A 15,531-nucleotide genomic window follows, 5' to 3' on the forward strand; every position below is an offset into this window, starting at 1 on the left:
TGAAGAAGGGTTACACTCGAAACATTGATTCCTCCACCTCCTGATGCTGCATGGCTTGCTGTGTTCTTCCAGCCTCCTGCTTCTCTACATTGGATTCCAGCATTTGCAGTAGTTTTGTCTCAATTGGAACTCTAGTTCCACTGGAGTCTGATGAAATTCAGAAAGTTGCTTGCCATTGTACAATTTCAGCAAGCATTGTTGGTAAAGATTGTGCAAAGATTCTGCCCTCTGTGAAGCAGTGAAGAAGCCTCTAGAAATGTTAGCACTGCCAGTTTCCCAGATTACAAAGAAGGTTGAGCAGTAGCTCCAAAGAATTTCAAACTCATTTTCTGTTCATGATTTATTTCAAGAATCGACCTGGGCCACTTCCATTTCAGCTATTGCTCTGTGCGTTGCATAATATTATAGAAGGTGTTTACATCTACCCCTCCTCAGGCCTTAGCATACTCTTAGTTGACAGCACTCTTGCCTCCTTAAGTCAGAAAATCATGGGTTCAAATCACATTCCAGATACATGAGTCCTAAATCTAGGCTGACAAGATGCAGTATGGAGTCAGTGCTGTCATTTTACAAAATTGCCAACCAAGACTCCGTTAAGGACTCCGTTAAGGTGAATGTAAAATAATCTGTGGTGCTAACTTGAAACAGTGAAGAGGAGTTTGTCTGGTGCTCTAGCCAATTTGTATCCCTGAACCAACATTACTAAGTAGCAGAATATCCAGACACTACCAAATTGCTGTTTAAGGACCTTGCTGTGTACAAAGTACCAAGTATTTAACTTTAGGTCGTCACATTCTCAGGTGGTGACAAGTACTGTGCAGAGCCACCTTTCTCTTCTTTCCCACTTCCAGCTTCGGAATGAACGCCTTCTGTTATCACGTTTGGGTAGAGTGGAACATGCAGTTAAATATAACAATTTATTCAGGTTAAAAAAAAGTTACACAGAGATGAACAATGCACGCCATGATCTGCTGATCATTCCAGTACATCATGTTGGACATAATTTGGTTAATATATATCATTAGGTCAGTTTTAACAGACCTTATTTAGACACAATTAAGCAAGGCAATTTGAGTTCTGTCAGTAATTTGTCTTCATGTGTCATGATTCATAAATTGCAAAATCATGCACTACTTTGCATTGCTGACTTCAGCAGCCAATTATCTTATAAATGAAGCCAAACATCAAGCTTTACAACATCACATTCCCTTAATATGTTCGGCTGAAAAGTGACAGAAACGGTGGTTAAATGAGAATCTGAGGAGAAAACATTAGATTTCAGAATGTAAGCAAATTGTTCTAGGAGTTGGCTTCTTCCTTATCCTAGAATTTCCTAAAGGTTTCTAATCAAAGCTTTTCCATCATTATATTAATAATCAGTGAAAATATCAGACGGGTAGTGAATTTATGACTTCCACACTTCTTTCTTAATTTTTAACCTCAACAGTGTGTTTTTATTTAACATCAATGCTTGTTTTTTTTTCTAGACTTCTAATGTTTAGTAATAGACTATTTCTTGCACTTTTAAGTTCAGCACCCTAGGTTATTGAAACATAGTGAATGTAGTTATAGTAAATGTAATTGATTTGATGAAAGCCTCACTTTGGTAAATGTGGTAACTGATAAATAGCTAGCTTGCAACCTTTAATAAAACAAGAGCTCATGTGCTAGCATGTAGCCATCATTAAAAATATAGATTTTCCTATCTACTGGATTGTAGTGGATATTTGCCACATTTGGTGAATATTTCACAAAACGGATTTTGAGATTTTGAGCCTCTTGATTACTGATTGTGTCATACATATAAAATATCTCCTCTTCAGTCTCACTGACGTAACGGGTGGCATAGAGTACCCCACAAACCATAAAGGCATTGGTTGCTGCTTTCTTAAAGAGCTTAGTTTTCCAAGTCTGGGTAACAACCAAACTAACACTGTCTATTTTACTCAGTACGATATTGCCATAATTCTCTTCAGTAGCATAAATTACCCAAAGACCATTTTCATCCACTGAGAAATCCATATCACTATGAGTGTAGCAGTTATAATAACAGTAAGGGAACTTGTTGTCAAAACCAGCATCAGGAAGGAGAACATTTGTGATGTGTTTTGTTGCCATGTCAAATCTACACATTTGTCCAGTCTTATAGCAGTTATAGTATAGACTGTTGTTGTAAACCACCACTCCTGGACCCTGAATTGCATTGGTGGTGGTGAATGATGATTTCACTGAAATATCAATGTTGGACTTTGCTGTCAGGAAGTTTTTGTAAGTAGTGTAGGTTCGGATTGAATTTCCATAAATGTTGGAAGACAGCAGTGCCATGACCCAGTAGAGTTGCTGGCTTCCTGGCATTGAATCCATACCCCAGCCTCCATAAGGGTATGATGTGCCATATGGATTGAGTTGTGCTGTTATCGGTTCACTTATGTTACGTAAAATTCCTTTAGTACAGTTTCCTAGAAGGAACACAGTTAATTATAGTTGCATTTTTTTTAGAAAAATTATTTTAAAGGAGGTTTCTTTCATCAGAGACAATAGAGAAATCTTCTTGTTATACCCATCAATCTCAAATCAGCTCCATTATTCCTAACATGCTCAAATCATGGAATCTTATTCTGATTCATAACACTCCCAATACTCTTATTATTCCCTACCCTGACCCATCTTTCCCCGAGTTTCAATCCCACGCCATCGCTTCCCATTAAACACAATCTTCACTCCCAGGCTTGAGGAATAGTCACTTGACCCAAAATGATAGCTCTGATTTCTTTACACAGATGCTGCCAGGCTTGCTGAGCTTTTCCAGCAATTTCTATTTTTGTTTCCGATTTGTAGCATCTGCGATTTTTTCGTTTTTTCTTTATTCCATTAAATTTAAACTTCAACTCCACTGCTTCCATTATTTCAGGTGACTCCCATACTAACCAGAGTTAATTCTTCCCAAATAAGAGCTGAAAAATATATTAATGTTGAAGGCTATGCTTATAATTACATGAAGGACATTTGAATTATACTTGTTCTGAGGAAGGGTCACTGAATCCAAAATGTTAACTTTGATTTCTCTGCACAGGTGGGGCCAGACCTGCTGAGCTTTTCCAGCAACTTCTATCTTTATTTATGATTTACAGCAACTACAGTTCTTTCAGTTTTTAATTTGCAATATACTTGTGTCTGGAATGAGTACTTTTTATAATGATCTGTGATTTACATCTCACTGACTCTATTTACAGCAGGAGGTCAGATAATTGCAAGCTTGGCCCACTCAACTTTGGAAACAAGGATGCGATTTTCATTGTGTGGAGGAGTGTAAGCCACAGTCAAACCAGCCATGCAGGGAAAGTTAAAGGCTTGCCCAGACATCTCTGATTAAACCTGTGCCTCTGCTTGAGGATAGATTTGCTCTCTGACCTCTGCTGTCAATATCACTGGTCTTATTTACACCAACTAAAGAGGTTTCAAGTGTTTACAGTTTCAGTTGATACTTTAGATGATTGACATTTTTATTTTAGATTAGATTAGACTTACAGTGTGGAAACAGGCCCTTCGGCCCAACAAGTCCACACCGACCTGCCGAAGCGAAACCCACCCATACCCCTACATTACCCCTTACCTAACACTACGGGCAATTTTAGCATGGCCAATTCACCTGACCCGCACATCTTTGGACTGTGGGAGGAAACCGGAGCACCCGGAGGAAACCCACGCAGACACGGGGAGAACGTGCAAACTCCACACAGTCAGTCGCCTGAGTCGGGAATTGAACCCGGGTCTTCAGGCGCTGTGAGGCAGCAGTGCTAACCACTGTGCCACCGTGCCGACCGCCTACCATTTTATTGTAGTGAAGTTGAGTTTTTTTAACATGTTGGAAGGTTGACAATGATTGACTGTTCTGTTGAGACATCTTGTGAACACAATGTAGTAAAACTTGTTTTACTTGCTTCTATATATTGGATAGTGGGTGAATGAGGATGGAGTGACATAATATAGCATGGGTAAGGGAGATGCAATGAAGGGTCAAAGGGTTGCATGAAAAGAAACATTTAAAAAGATTCCCTCATGCTGGTTCACAACATAGCCGAGTTGCCATAAACCACATCTCCTTACGGGCTGGTCTGACTAAACAGCATAAATGCTAGTCGCTCATTTGTTCTGGTCACTCAAAATTCAGCATAAATGAACAACATAGAGGAGTTTTTCCGAAGCTGACAGTTCACAACCATCCACTATCATCCTGAATTGGAAATTTTCCATTTGTGAATACAGAGATTGGGTGATGACAGGTTGTATAGCTGGCAACAAGAAGTTGCAGTATAACATTTTGGACACATCACAGATGTGTAGTCAGACAAAGAGTGGAGCTAAGGCAAAGAAGGACATCTTAGAACAGGAGATCATTAGTTTGGTCAACTGTTTAAAATAACATCTTGACAGAAGAGACAAAGGTGGATAGAGTGGAAAGTTTAAGGGAGGGAATTCCATGTCTAAGATAAGTCCTCTACTTACTGTCATTTACATAAATGATTTGGACATGAGCATAAGAGGTACAGTTAGTGAGTTTGCAGATGACACCAAAATTGGAGGTGTAGTGGACAGCGAAGAGGGTTACCTCAGATTACAACAAGATCTTGACCAGATGGGCCAATGGGCTGTGAAGAGGCAGCTGGATTTTAATACAGATAAATGTGAGGTGCTGCATTTTGGGAAAGCAAATCTTAGCAGGACTTATACACTTAATGGTAAGGTCCTAGGGAGTGTTGCTGAACAAAGAGACCTTGGAGTGCAGGTTCATAGCTCCTTGAAAGAGGAGTTGCAGGTAGATAGGATAGTGAAGGGCGGCATTTGGTATGCTTTCTTATATTGGTCAGAGTATTGAATGCAGGAGTTGGGAGATCATGTTGCAGCTGTACAGGACATTGGTTAGGCCACTGTTGGAATATTACATGCAATTCTGGTCTCCTTCATATTGGAAAGATGTTGTGAAACTAAAAAGGGTTCAGAAAATATTTACAAGGATGTTGCCAGGGTTGGAGGATTTGAGCTATAGGGAGAGGCTGAACAGGTTGGGGCTGTTTTCCCTGGAGCGTCAGAGGTTAGGGGTGACCTTATAGAGGTTTACAAAATTATGAGGGACATGGATAGGATAAATAGAATTTTCCCTGGGGTCGGGGAGTACAGAACTAGAGGGCATAGGTTTAGAGTGAGAGGAGAAAGATAGGAAAGAGACCTAAGGGGCAACTTTTTCTATGTAGAGGGTGTTACGGGTATGGAATGAGCTGCCAGAGGAAGTGGTAGAGGTTGGTACATTTGCAACATTTAAGAGGCATTTGGATGGGTATATGAATAGGAAGGGTTGGAGGGATATGGGGCGGGTGCTGGCAGGTGGGACTAGTTTGGGTTGGGATATCTGGTCAGCATGGACAGGTTGGACCGAAGGATCTGTTTCCATTCTGTACATCTCTATGACTCTATCTAGGCAGCTGAATAATGGCTGACAATACTGGAGTAAAGCAAGTGAAAGATGTATCTGAGCCCAACCTTGGAGGAGCATTAAATCTATAGGTTATAGAACTGGAGAACATTACAGAGATAAGAAGGGGCGAACCCAGTCTCGTCACCAGAGTATGTCAATTTTCACGTATTTTCATGCACTTCTGGATTAACTCAACAATCAGGCATAGGATTTTTCATTGCCCACCTTAAATAAACACAATTACAGTGGCTTCATTACAATCCTTGCAGGGCTCAGCTAATTCAATAAAGGCAAGGAATTGAGTTTTGTCACTACCAGTTATATTTTGGAGTTACTTGAATATTATTTTGTAAAGTGAGTTTCTCATCATGTACATGAACCTGTCTATTAAAAAATTCAAGTGGATTTAATTTAAAATAATATGGTTGGCATCAAGATATAGTCTTTGTAACTAATATATGAAACTAATAATATGTAATCTTACCAATGTGTATATTGCCATAGATGGAGAAACTCTGCAAGCGGTTCTTCATTTTCTTCAAATGGTCTTTCATGGACAGTAGATTGTGCTTGTCATATTGCTGCAGATCTTTCAAGTTGAGACGGGCATCAAGTATCTGGATCACAAAAGTAATTAATTACACAGCCTGTTTATGAGAGGAAAATAATCTATTTAGGGTCATTAGCAGTCTGTTTATTGTTGGTGTGGTGGTCAGCCTGCTTATTATTAAACATTATGAGCAATCTGTTTATTTTTGGGGTATTTGACAGCCTGTTTATGAGATTGAAACAAAGATTAGGAGTACTAGAAGTGGACAAGCTCAAAAAGGAGATTGGATCTCAGAAATAAGAAGAGGATGTGACAACAGACAGTTGATTAGGAGAATGGCTCTGAAATGCAAGTCGAGGAGAAGAAAAATCTTATTGTTTTGTATAATGGCCTGAGCTCTACATTGATGCAGCAACTAATAGCCAAGTTTCTTAGCCATGAAAATGGCCTCAACTGTGATCTTGGGTTCATGTCGTGCTGTTCAGTATCTGTAAACACCTTCCTTACTTTCCTGTTTTGACAGCATCACTTTGATAAATTGTTATGAACTCACTACCTTCATTAGTTTGTACAGTTTTGAATTACTTATTACACTCCCTCGCCCACACACCTCCTCTCTCACGCTCACACACATTCTTTCTCAAGCGCACAAACTCTCTCTCGTTTTCTCTCACACACACACACACACACACTCATTTCATCCAAAATGTTTGTTATTTGCAGATACATTCTACTTGTTCAAAAAACACACAATTTATAGTCACAATCAGTCAATGTGGCATCTTATAAGGACAAGAACAAAGAAGAAATATTGCACAGGAACAGGCCTTTCAGCTCTCCAAACCTGTGATGATCATCCTGCCCTAACTAAACTAATAATCAAACTTTCTGGCCCTGTTTGGTCTGTATCCCTCCATTCCCTCCCTATTCATGTGATCATCCAGATGCCTCTTAAATGGGAGCCCAGTTTCCCTGGGCGTTTAAGATTTAATTATTTAATCACCGTCAATTTTACCAGTTTCCGCACCTTATCGCAGATCCAACCCTCCAACTTGGCACTGTCCTCTTGAACTGTCCTAACTCCCCATTTTCCTTCTCACATATCCATTTCACCCTCCCCTCTGACCTATCACCATTACACCCCACCTGCATCTACCGATCGCCTTCTCAGCCACCTTCCCCCAGTCCCACTCACCCTTGAATTTATCTCTCAGCCCCCTTCCTGCCACCACATTCCTGATGAAGGGCTTATGCCTGAAACATCAATTCACCTGCTCTTTAGATGCTGCCTGATCTGCTGTGCTTTTCCAGCACCACACTTTTCGATTCTAACTTTGTCCAACCTAGTCCAATACTGACACCTCCACATCATTTACACAGAAGGAGCAGGGCATTTTCGAACAGTTGGCTGATGATTGCTAGCTGTCTTTCTCTCATAAAAGACAGTCTCCAATACACTTTAGATGGTATTGGGAAATGCAAAACACACAACTATGATAAATGAAATGTAGTGGTGGTACTCTAGTCTGGTTTCACCAGCTAGCTCCATTGGGAAAATTGATACATTTAATCTGCCTGTACTTGAAAAAAGGTTGATTTTCTATCCCTTTGACTTCATATTTGTTATTTCATTAATGAAAGCTATAAGTGGAAAATTCAGTATGGGACATGTTGAAGAATAATTAACATGAAGTCAGTAATTCACTATTGTGGGATCTGACAGAAAGGAGCAAGCTCTTAACCTAGTGTGTTGAATGAAGTACCTCGAATGATTGAGCCAGGTTAAAGTAACCAAAAGATAAATTTGAAGTAATTGACATTGAAGTTCAGGGTGTCTTTAGTAGTGTTAATCAGAAAATATTACATGCGTACAAGTGAAGTGGTCACTTGCTTGCAATAGTTTTCCTGTTTCATTGGTTAGTTACCTCACAGGCTTTAACCACACCAAGAGTTCCAAGTGGGAGCAACAGAAGAGAAACGGGAATATATTATGTAACCATTTGGCATTATATCCTAAAGTGAGAGGCTTTAAGAAGAAGCATATTATTTTAGAATTCATTAAAACCTGTTAAACACTAGCGCAAAATGCAGAAATTGAATTAAGTTCGAAGCGAAGTCCAAGGTTGAGGTGAGTAGGATTTCCATTGCCCAGAGAGTTTGACACATTATTTTGCTTCAATGTTCAGTTAGCCTTCAACTCTAGGTTCTCATGCAATTATAGTTTACTTCTATAATCAATGTGTGGTCAGTCACCTGTGGATTGTACTGTAATTGGGCTGTTTGTGAATCACAACCCTAAGAAAGGCCTGATCACCATGTGGAATTTCCTGAAGGTTAGGATAATTGAATGAAATACCATTCTGGAGATCTCAGTGGGCGGCTGAGACCATTTTAATGATCACGTTACATTGAAATATTCTAGCATTGTCCACTTCTTCAAACTGGCAGACTGATATCCTGGCCAACACAACATTGGGCTTTGTTTCATTATTTCACAGACATGGACATTACTAGCGAGGCCAACATTAAGCACCCATCCCTAATTGCCTTAAGTAGTTAGCAGTGAGCTGCCTTCTTGAGCAACTGCTATCCATGGGGTAAAGTTGTGACCATAATGCTGTTAGGGAGAAGGTCAGCAATTTTGACTGGCAACATTGGGAGATCAGCCATATACTTCTTTGTTAGGGTGGTGCATGGCATTGAAAGGAACTTGCAGATAATGGGTGTTCTAATGTATTTTCTGCCACTGACCTTCTCGATGGTAGAGGTTGCAGGTTAAGAAGGCAATGTCTAAGGATGCTTTGAGAGATACTGCCATGCGTTTTGTAGATGGCACATACTGCTGCCATTGTGCTTTCTGGCAGCAGGATTGAATGTTGAAGGTGATAGGTGCAGTGTCAATCAAACAGGCTGCTGGATGGTGCCAAACTCCTTGTGCGATTGTTAGGATACCAGGACTCAAAGGAGGAATTTTCAGAACCACGGTGCTGTGCAAGGCCATTCAGCAACCAATAGAGAGGAAAAGATAAGATCAGAGATAGGGAGAGTCAAGGACTCAAATAAGGGTCACAATCAACACTTTTGAAAAATCTAAGTTTATCCTTTCTTGGTCTATCGACACTTCCTCGTCCAATCTTTTATCAATTCCACAAACTGTGGGCAACCCCTTGACAATGTTAAAATCAGGATGCAACACCAATAGTGCCATTAGGCTGCAACATTTCAACCTAAAGTGTACCTCTATATTTACCTGCAGCAGAAAATTTGGTTAACTTAAAATTGGCAAAGGTTGAATGGCATTAAATGGGAATAGAGTGACTTCAGGTCCATAATTGGATTCAACCTAATTTGGTCAACTCCCATGCAACATTCCTGCTGAGCAGGAGAAATGGGGGCTGAAATCAGAGCCAAATGTTCAACCAAATTTCAAATCCAGTGATCACAGTACCCAGAGGTTACAATTTTTTTATACTTAAAACAAATTTAATTTATCTCACCTCGGTAAACATCTTGTGAAGTAAGTTGGTGGTTGATGAAGGAACATTCTGCACTTTTGCAATATCTGAATTGAGTTGTTTCAGGTCCCGACGGAGGCTCCAAAAGTTGAGTGGTTCATACAGTTGCTGTTTGTACATTGCCTCATACTGCTGCAGCTGAGCAGATAGGTTCAGTAACTCTTCCTGGAACTCTGGAATCTTGGACTCAACAAAAGTTGCCTTGAAATTTACAGTATCACGAAAGGAAAAAAAATGACAAATAAATGATATAGATATAAATAAGTGTGGCATCTTGCATTTTGGAAGGTCAAATCAAGGTAGGAGTTTCATGGTGAATGGTAGGGCCTTCAGGATGTAGTGGAACAGAGGGATCTTGGAGTTCAGGTTCATAGTTCTTTGAAAGTGGAGTCACAGGTAGACAGGGCAGCAAAGAAGGCTTTTGGCACACTGGCTTTCATCAGTCAGGGCACTGAGTGTAAAAATTGGGAAGTTATGTTGCAGTTATACAGGACGTTGGTGAGGCTACACTTGGTGTATTGTGTTCAGTTTTGGTCACCTTGTTATAGGAAGGATGTTATTAAACTGGAAAGAGAGTGTCAAAGAACTTACATGGATGTTGTCTGGACATGGTCTGAGTTATGGGGAGAGATTGGACAAGCTAGGACTTCTATCTTTAGAGCTTAGGAGACTAAGGGGAGATCTTATAGAAGGGTATAAGATCATGAGAGGCATGGATGGGGTGAATGCACTCGATCTTTTTCCCAGGATCGGGGAACTGAGGACTAGAGGGCATCATTTAAGGTTAGAGGGGAAAGAATAAAAGGGAAACATAGGGGCAACTTTTTTTTATGTATACACGGTGGTATACACAAGGAATGAGCTGCCGACAGAAGTTGTTGAGGCAGGTACATTAACACCATTTAAAAGGTGTTTTGACAAATACACGGATAGGAAAGGATTAGAAGGATATGGGCCAAGTGCAGGGAAATAGGGTTAGTGTGGATGGACATTTTGTCAGCATGGACCAGTTTGGGCCAAAGGGCAGGTCTTCGTGGTATAAGACACTATGACCCAATGACTCTAAATCCTGCCCTTATGAGAGGAGCTGGAGAGGAATGAGCTGGAAATGGTCTATGGACCTATGAAGGACTGAAGAGATGCTCTCAAATTATAAGGAACAAGAGTGCTTTGGAAAGTAAGAGGAATCTCTGTATGGTGGAGAATGTCATAACAGGAACATTCCTAGTAACTGTGGGAACCAATCACTAAATTCCAAGGTAAGACTGGTTTCCTGAAGTTAGCCAAAAAACCTGATGTCTGAATCTCTAAGTTTTGAAATCAATACAGGAGAGTGCAATCTCAGACTATCAATAAAAGATCACAAAACTACATGAACAATAAATATGGATAACATATAATTAAGTGTACCCCAGGCAATCAATATGCCGTCCTTCACATTAAAAACAACAATTCTTGTGTCCGCCTTATTGAAATAAAAAGTTCTTTGCCATTTTTTGGAGAAGCATAAAGTGCTCCTGATTTCGGTATCCTCGGTTTTATTTATTCCTTAAACAATATCAACCAACAGGTTATGTAGTCATTTGTCACAGTTATTTGTGAGAATTTGCTGTATATATATTTCCTTTATTATAACAACCATGCTTAAAATGTATTTCATTGATTGTAAAGTGTTTTGGGATATCCTCCAGTCTTGAAAAGTGCTATATTAAAAGCAAAAGAAAGATTTGCATTATTTGGAGCTGTTGGACAATACGTGGGTTAATTGGTGTCAACGCATCTCCCTGTCTGGATGATTGGGGGTCAATGTCTATCTTCTCGTTGTGAATGAATTTCAGATTCTGCATCACCTAGTCTTTGTGAATGCCAATGTTTCAATTATACTTATGGACAGGTTTCAGAGCCTGTGATGCAACTTCTGAGTGACACAATGTTGGTCTGTGTATGTTGCTGCTGTCTGTGTTTATACTTGCTCACCTCTAATTTTCTATCTTCTAGAGATTTGGTGCAGTTCTGCGTTAGTTCTTGTAACTGTCCAAACCTTTCCACCGGAAATTCCCATGCAGAAAATTGTATTTTGCAGACACATCGATTTCCATTCTGAAGGACTCCATGAACCTCCTGGTATTGGTATTCTGCTTCCTGCAAAACACAGCCATTAGTTGTGATAAGGCTCTTGGAATCTCCTCCACAGCATCACAGTGAACACCTAACCCGACACTGTTAGACTCAAATCTAGTCCCACAGAGTTGCCATTTTCAGAGAGGTATTAATAACAATCATAAGGGCAAATTCAAATCATGGCTTTATCATTGCTTGAACCAAGCATCCCATTAAATAGTGACAGTCTGCCGAAAGTGTAAAATTGGCCTGGATTTTAACTTTGCAACATGCTGGGAGTTGTGGTGGTTGGGATTCTGGTAATTTCTGAAAACTTGGAAGCTAGTGCTGTGGTCAGTCAGGGGCTCTTCAATCCAGCCACAGGACAATATAATTTCCAGGTTACTGGAACAATTAGCATGAGTGGGTATGATAATAACATGCAAGAGGTGATTTCAACTCCAGCAATTAAAGGGATAATCCAACCCTGCATTTTGTTGGATTTTGGAGTTGGGAGCATATCGCAAGGAACTGGCAGAAGAGTCCGCGTATTCAAAAGTGTAGCACTTTGGAAACACGATTGTGGATGAGATGTTGGGAGCAGCAAGGGTCCAGAAAGAGACACTTGCCTTTTCAAGGTAATCTGAGTTAGACTGGGCACCAATCAGGGTCAAATACTGCAGTCATAGGCACCTTCATGACTTTGCACTATAGGTAGCAATATATACAATGGTTTGATCAGGGTAGTTACTAATATACAAGAAGGTTTAATATGCTCTCTCTCAACTTCAAACTTACATTGTAAGCAGACAACTGAGGCCCTATTCACCAAGTTGCCAATAAGGTTGATCTTGTAGGATGTAGAACCATTCAAAGCTTAACAAGAATAGTGACCAGTGAATATGAATTTTCAGTGAATGGTATTAGAAAACCCATTGGTCCTGAAAGGAGCCGGATTTCCCTCACATTACCCTGGAAGGAGAAGGTGTCTCAAAAATTCAAACAGCAGGTGGAGCTGGCTGTCTGGCACTGCTACCTTGCAGGTAAAACGAGTGGTTACCCCCACCAACAGAATACTGCCATCTGCTGACTTCCCCATGGTAACGCACTGACCAATCGCGGACTACCTGACTGGTCTGAGTTTAATCAATTATCAAAAGTCTTGACTAAGAGTTTTCGCCCGAAACTTTCCTGCTCCTCGGATACTGTCTGACGTGCCTGTGCTTTTCCATCTTCACATCCACGGACTTCCAGCGTCTGCAGCCCTTACTGTCTCAACGTTAGCAGTTCCTGATGCATCTCCATGCTAACCACAATCCAATCAAACAGCACCCTGTTCCCATGGCTTATAAAATTGGTCAAACTCCCCCCCCCCCCCGAAGAACTGTGGGTTGCTGGACATCAGAAACAAAAGCAGAAACTGTTGGAGAAATTTAGCAGACTCGAGAGCATTTGTGTTGTAAAGATAAGTCAGTGGACCTGAAACGTTAACCCTGCTTTCTCTGCACAGATGCTGCCAGAATCGCTGAGTTTTTCCAGCAATTTTTGTTTGTTTCTAAAGTTGTATTTCCTCTCTAAATTTAGTCTCTTGCATCAGTCTTGATGTGTATAGGTTGAAAGGCTCTGGCTTTGTTCTATTTTAGCAAGTTTAAGTTTATATTCTTAAACACTTGTGTATACTCTAGTAATTTTTCTGTGTGCTATCTTACCCCTCAACCATCTGAAATGTTTTGACTATTGCTGAGATTTGCCAAAGCTTTTCAGGATATCACAGGACGCATCCCCCCGCTGGTCAGAATACATTCCCTTTGTCCCCAAAAGACAAAAAAAACGATTATGTTGTTTATTTTTTGAGTATGGGTGGCTATACAAGCATGAGGCAAGAGATTCCCTTTGATGACTGCGAATGGAAGGCCGCCTGTAGAAATGACTCCGTTTTGGTTTGGTTCATGATTCAGGAAGATTTCATAGAATCACAGAATCCCGACAATGTGGAAACAGGTCCTTCGGCCCAACAAGTCCACACCGACCCTCCGAAGAGTAACTCACCCAGACCCATTCCCCAGTACTGTACATTTACCCCAGACTAATGCACCTAACCTACACATCCCTGAACACTATAAAGTTGCAAACCAATAAGCGGGGGAATCACAGCACCTAACTTCCATGTTCTCCAGTCCCCTTCGAAACCATTAAACCGCGGGGTTTGCACTCCAGTAAAAGTTTGTTCCCTCCTTTTGTACAGAACTGTGACTGATTCTTCCACAGGGCGGTAGTGCATAACAATGTGAATAAACCAAAGGTTGATCCCATCTCGCCTGGACGGGATCAACCCAACTTAGCAACCTGCGAGGAAAGCGGCCCCAAGCTGGCCTGTTTCTATTTGGTGAATCCCTCTCTCCTTTAGGGGCACCTCAATAAAATGGGAAATGCGGTCACCAAGTCCTCCTCAGCCGGTGGAGGGACAAGTTCAACAGCAAGTCAACCAAATTGTTTTAACAGTAACTGTACAAACAAGGAGTGGGTTCCGGGGAGAGAAGGAAAAAGGGAGTGAGGGAAATGACTGAAGAGAGAGTGTCGAGGAATCCGGATAACATGCCCCCTGGGGTCTGAAACTTGTTTCTTGTGACAAACGAACTAGCCAGGACTCATTGTGCCACAGCGGTACTCACAGCGAAAAGCAGGGCGACGGCAGCCACAAAGATCACGGCAAAAGTCAGAGAATTCGGAGCCATCCCGAGAATCGACCCTCCCGCTTGAAGGAGGCATTGATTTAAAAGGGGGCAGATGGGGGAGGGCAGCAAATGAAAGGGAGGAGAATTGGAAAGGGGAGGAGGCATTGAGTCGGAGGGGAGCGATGCAGGGAGGTCTGAAAAGTGATCTAGAGTTCGGAACTAAAAGGAAGAGATAAATAATTGGGACCGGGGATAGGACAAGAGAGTTGGGGAGAGGGCACGAGGAACAACTTGAGAAGGGACGGAGATTAGGGACCAAAAGACACAAGTAGAAAAGGGATGATGGTATGGAGAAAGGGGAAAGGAATACAAGAGTGGGGACAGAGTGGGACCATTGACAAGAGGATCAATACAAAGGAGAAGTAGAAAGAGGAAAAGCAAAGGAAGGCCAGGCAGTGAGTGGAGCAGAAAAAGAGCAGGGGGGAGTCAGAAAAGGCAGTGCAAACTGTTCACGCAGAAAAGAGCAACGGAGATAATAGGGTAAGGGTTATGTAACTAAAGAGCTGACGGAGATGAGAGAGGAGATACAAAGATAGAGCAGATGAGCAAGAAACAACCGCTGTCGGGAGATCGGCAGAGAAACTATTAAAACGGGCTGCCAAATATTTGGACGTAATTTTCGTTTCCACTTCAGTGCCTCTTCCATAATCATCTCCCAGACACCAGAGACTGTCCGGGTGCCTGTAGTCTATCCCCATATGCCATCGTTAATGCCTTGCTATTCGTTTTCCATGCTGTTTTTCATCTTCAGTATCGATAGGTATGAGCTCAAGTCCCAAATGTTCCAGTTCCATGTGTATGGGGGATCCTGCGATATTTTACCACCGCTAGCCTCAGTGACTCTGATTTTTAACAGGCCATGGCTGAAATTGAAGTTCCTCAAGTTCAACATTGATAGGAGTGAAACCATCCTGTCCCGCTTCTGCCAGAAGCCTTGCACATTCGCTGCTGATTCCATCTCCTTTCTCTACTTCTCGTTCAGTTTGTCCCATTTGATGCTGAGTTGAGTTCCAAGTCTCCATCTAATCAATCAGAGAAGCTAATCAACTATGAGGGGCATGGATAAGGCAAATAGCGAAGATCTTTTCCCCAGAGTAGGGGAGTCCAAAACTAGACGAAATAGATTTAAGGTGAGGAGGGGAAAGATTGAAAAAGGAA

General features: G+C 41.3%; 1 protein-coding gene across 1 annotated transcript; it reads right to left on the minus strand.

Moving 5' to 3' along the window:
* Positions 1 to 903: 903 nt before the first annotated feature.
* Positions 904 to 14,699, minus strand: si:ch211-194m7.8 (olfactomedin). The gene is made up of 5 exons (XM_060837816.1): positions 14,311 to 14,699; positions 11,516 to 11,680; positions 9,521 to 9,739; positions 5,958 to 6,090; positions 904 to 2,459 (listed from the first exon to the last, which is right to left on the minus strand). Exons 1-5 carry the CDS (start codon positions 14,476 to 14,478, stop codon positions 1,645 to 1,647), a joined length of 1,500 nt encoding a protein of 499 aa, XP_060693799.1. The 5' UTR covers positions 14,479 to 14,699; the 3' UTR covers positions 904 to 1,644.
* Between the last annotated feature and the right edge of the window lie 832 nt (positions 14,700 to 15,531).

This window comes from Hemiscyllium ocellatum, chromosome 17 (genome assembly GCF_020745735.1).
Source record: "Hemiscyllium ocellatum isolate sHemOce1 chromosome 17, sHemOce1.pat.X.cur, whole genome shotgun sequence".
NCBI lineage: Eukaryota > Metazoa > Chordata > Chondrichthyes > Orectolobiformes > Hemiscylliidae > Hemiscyllium > Hemiscyllium ocellatum.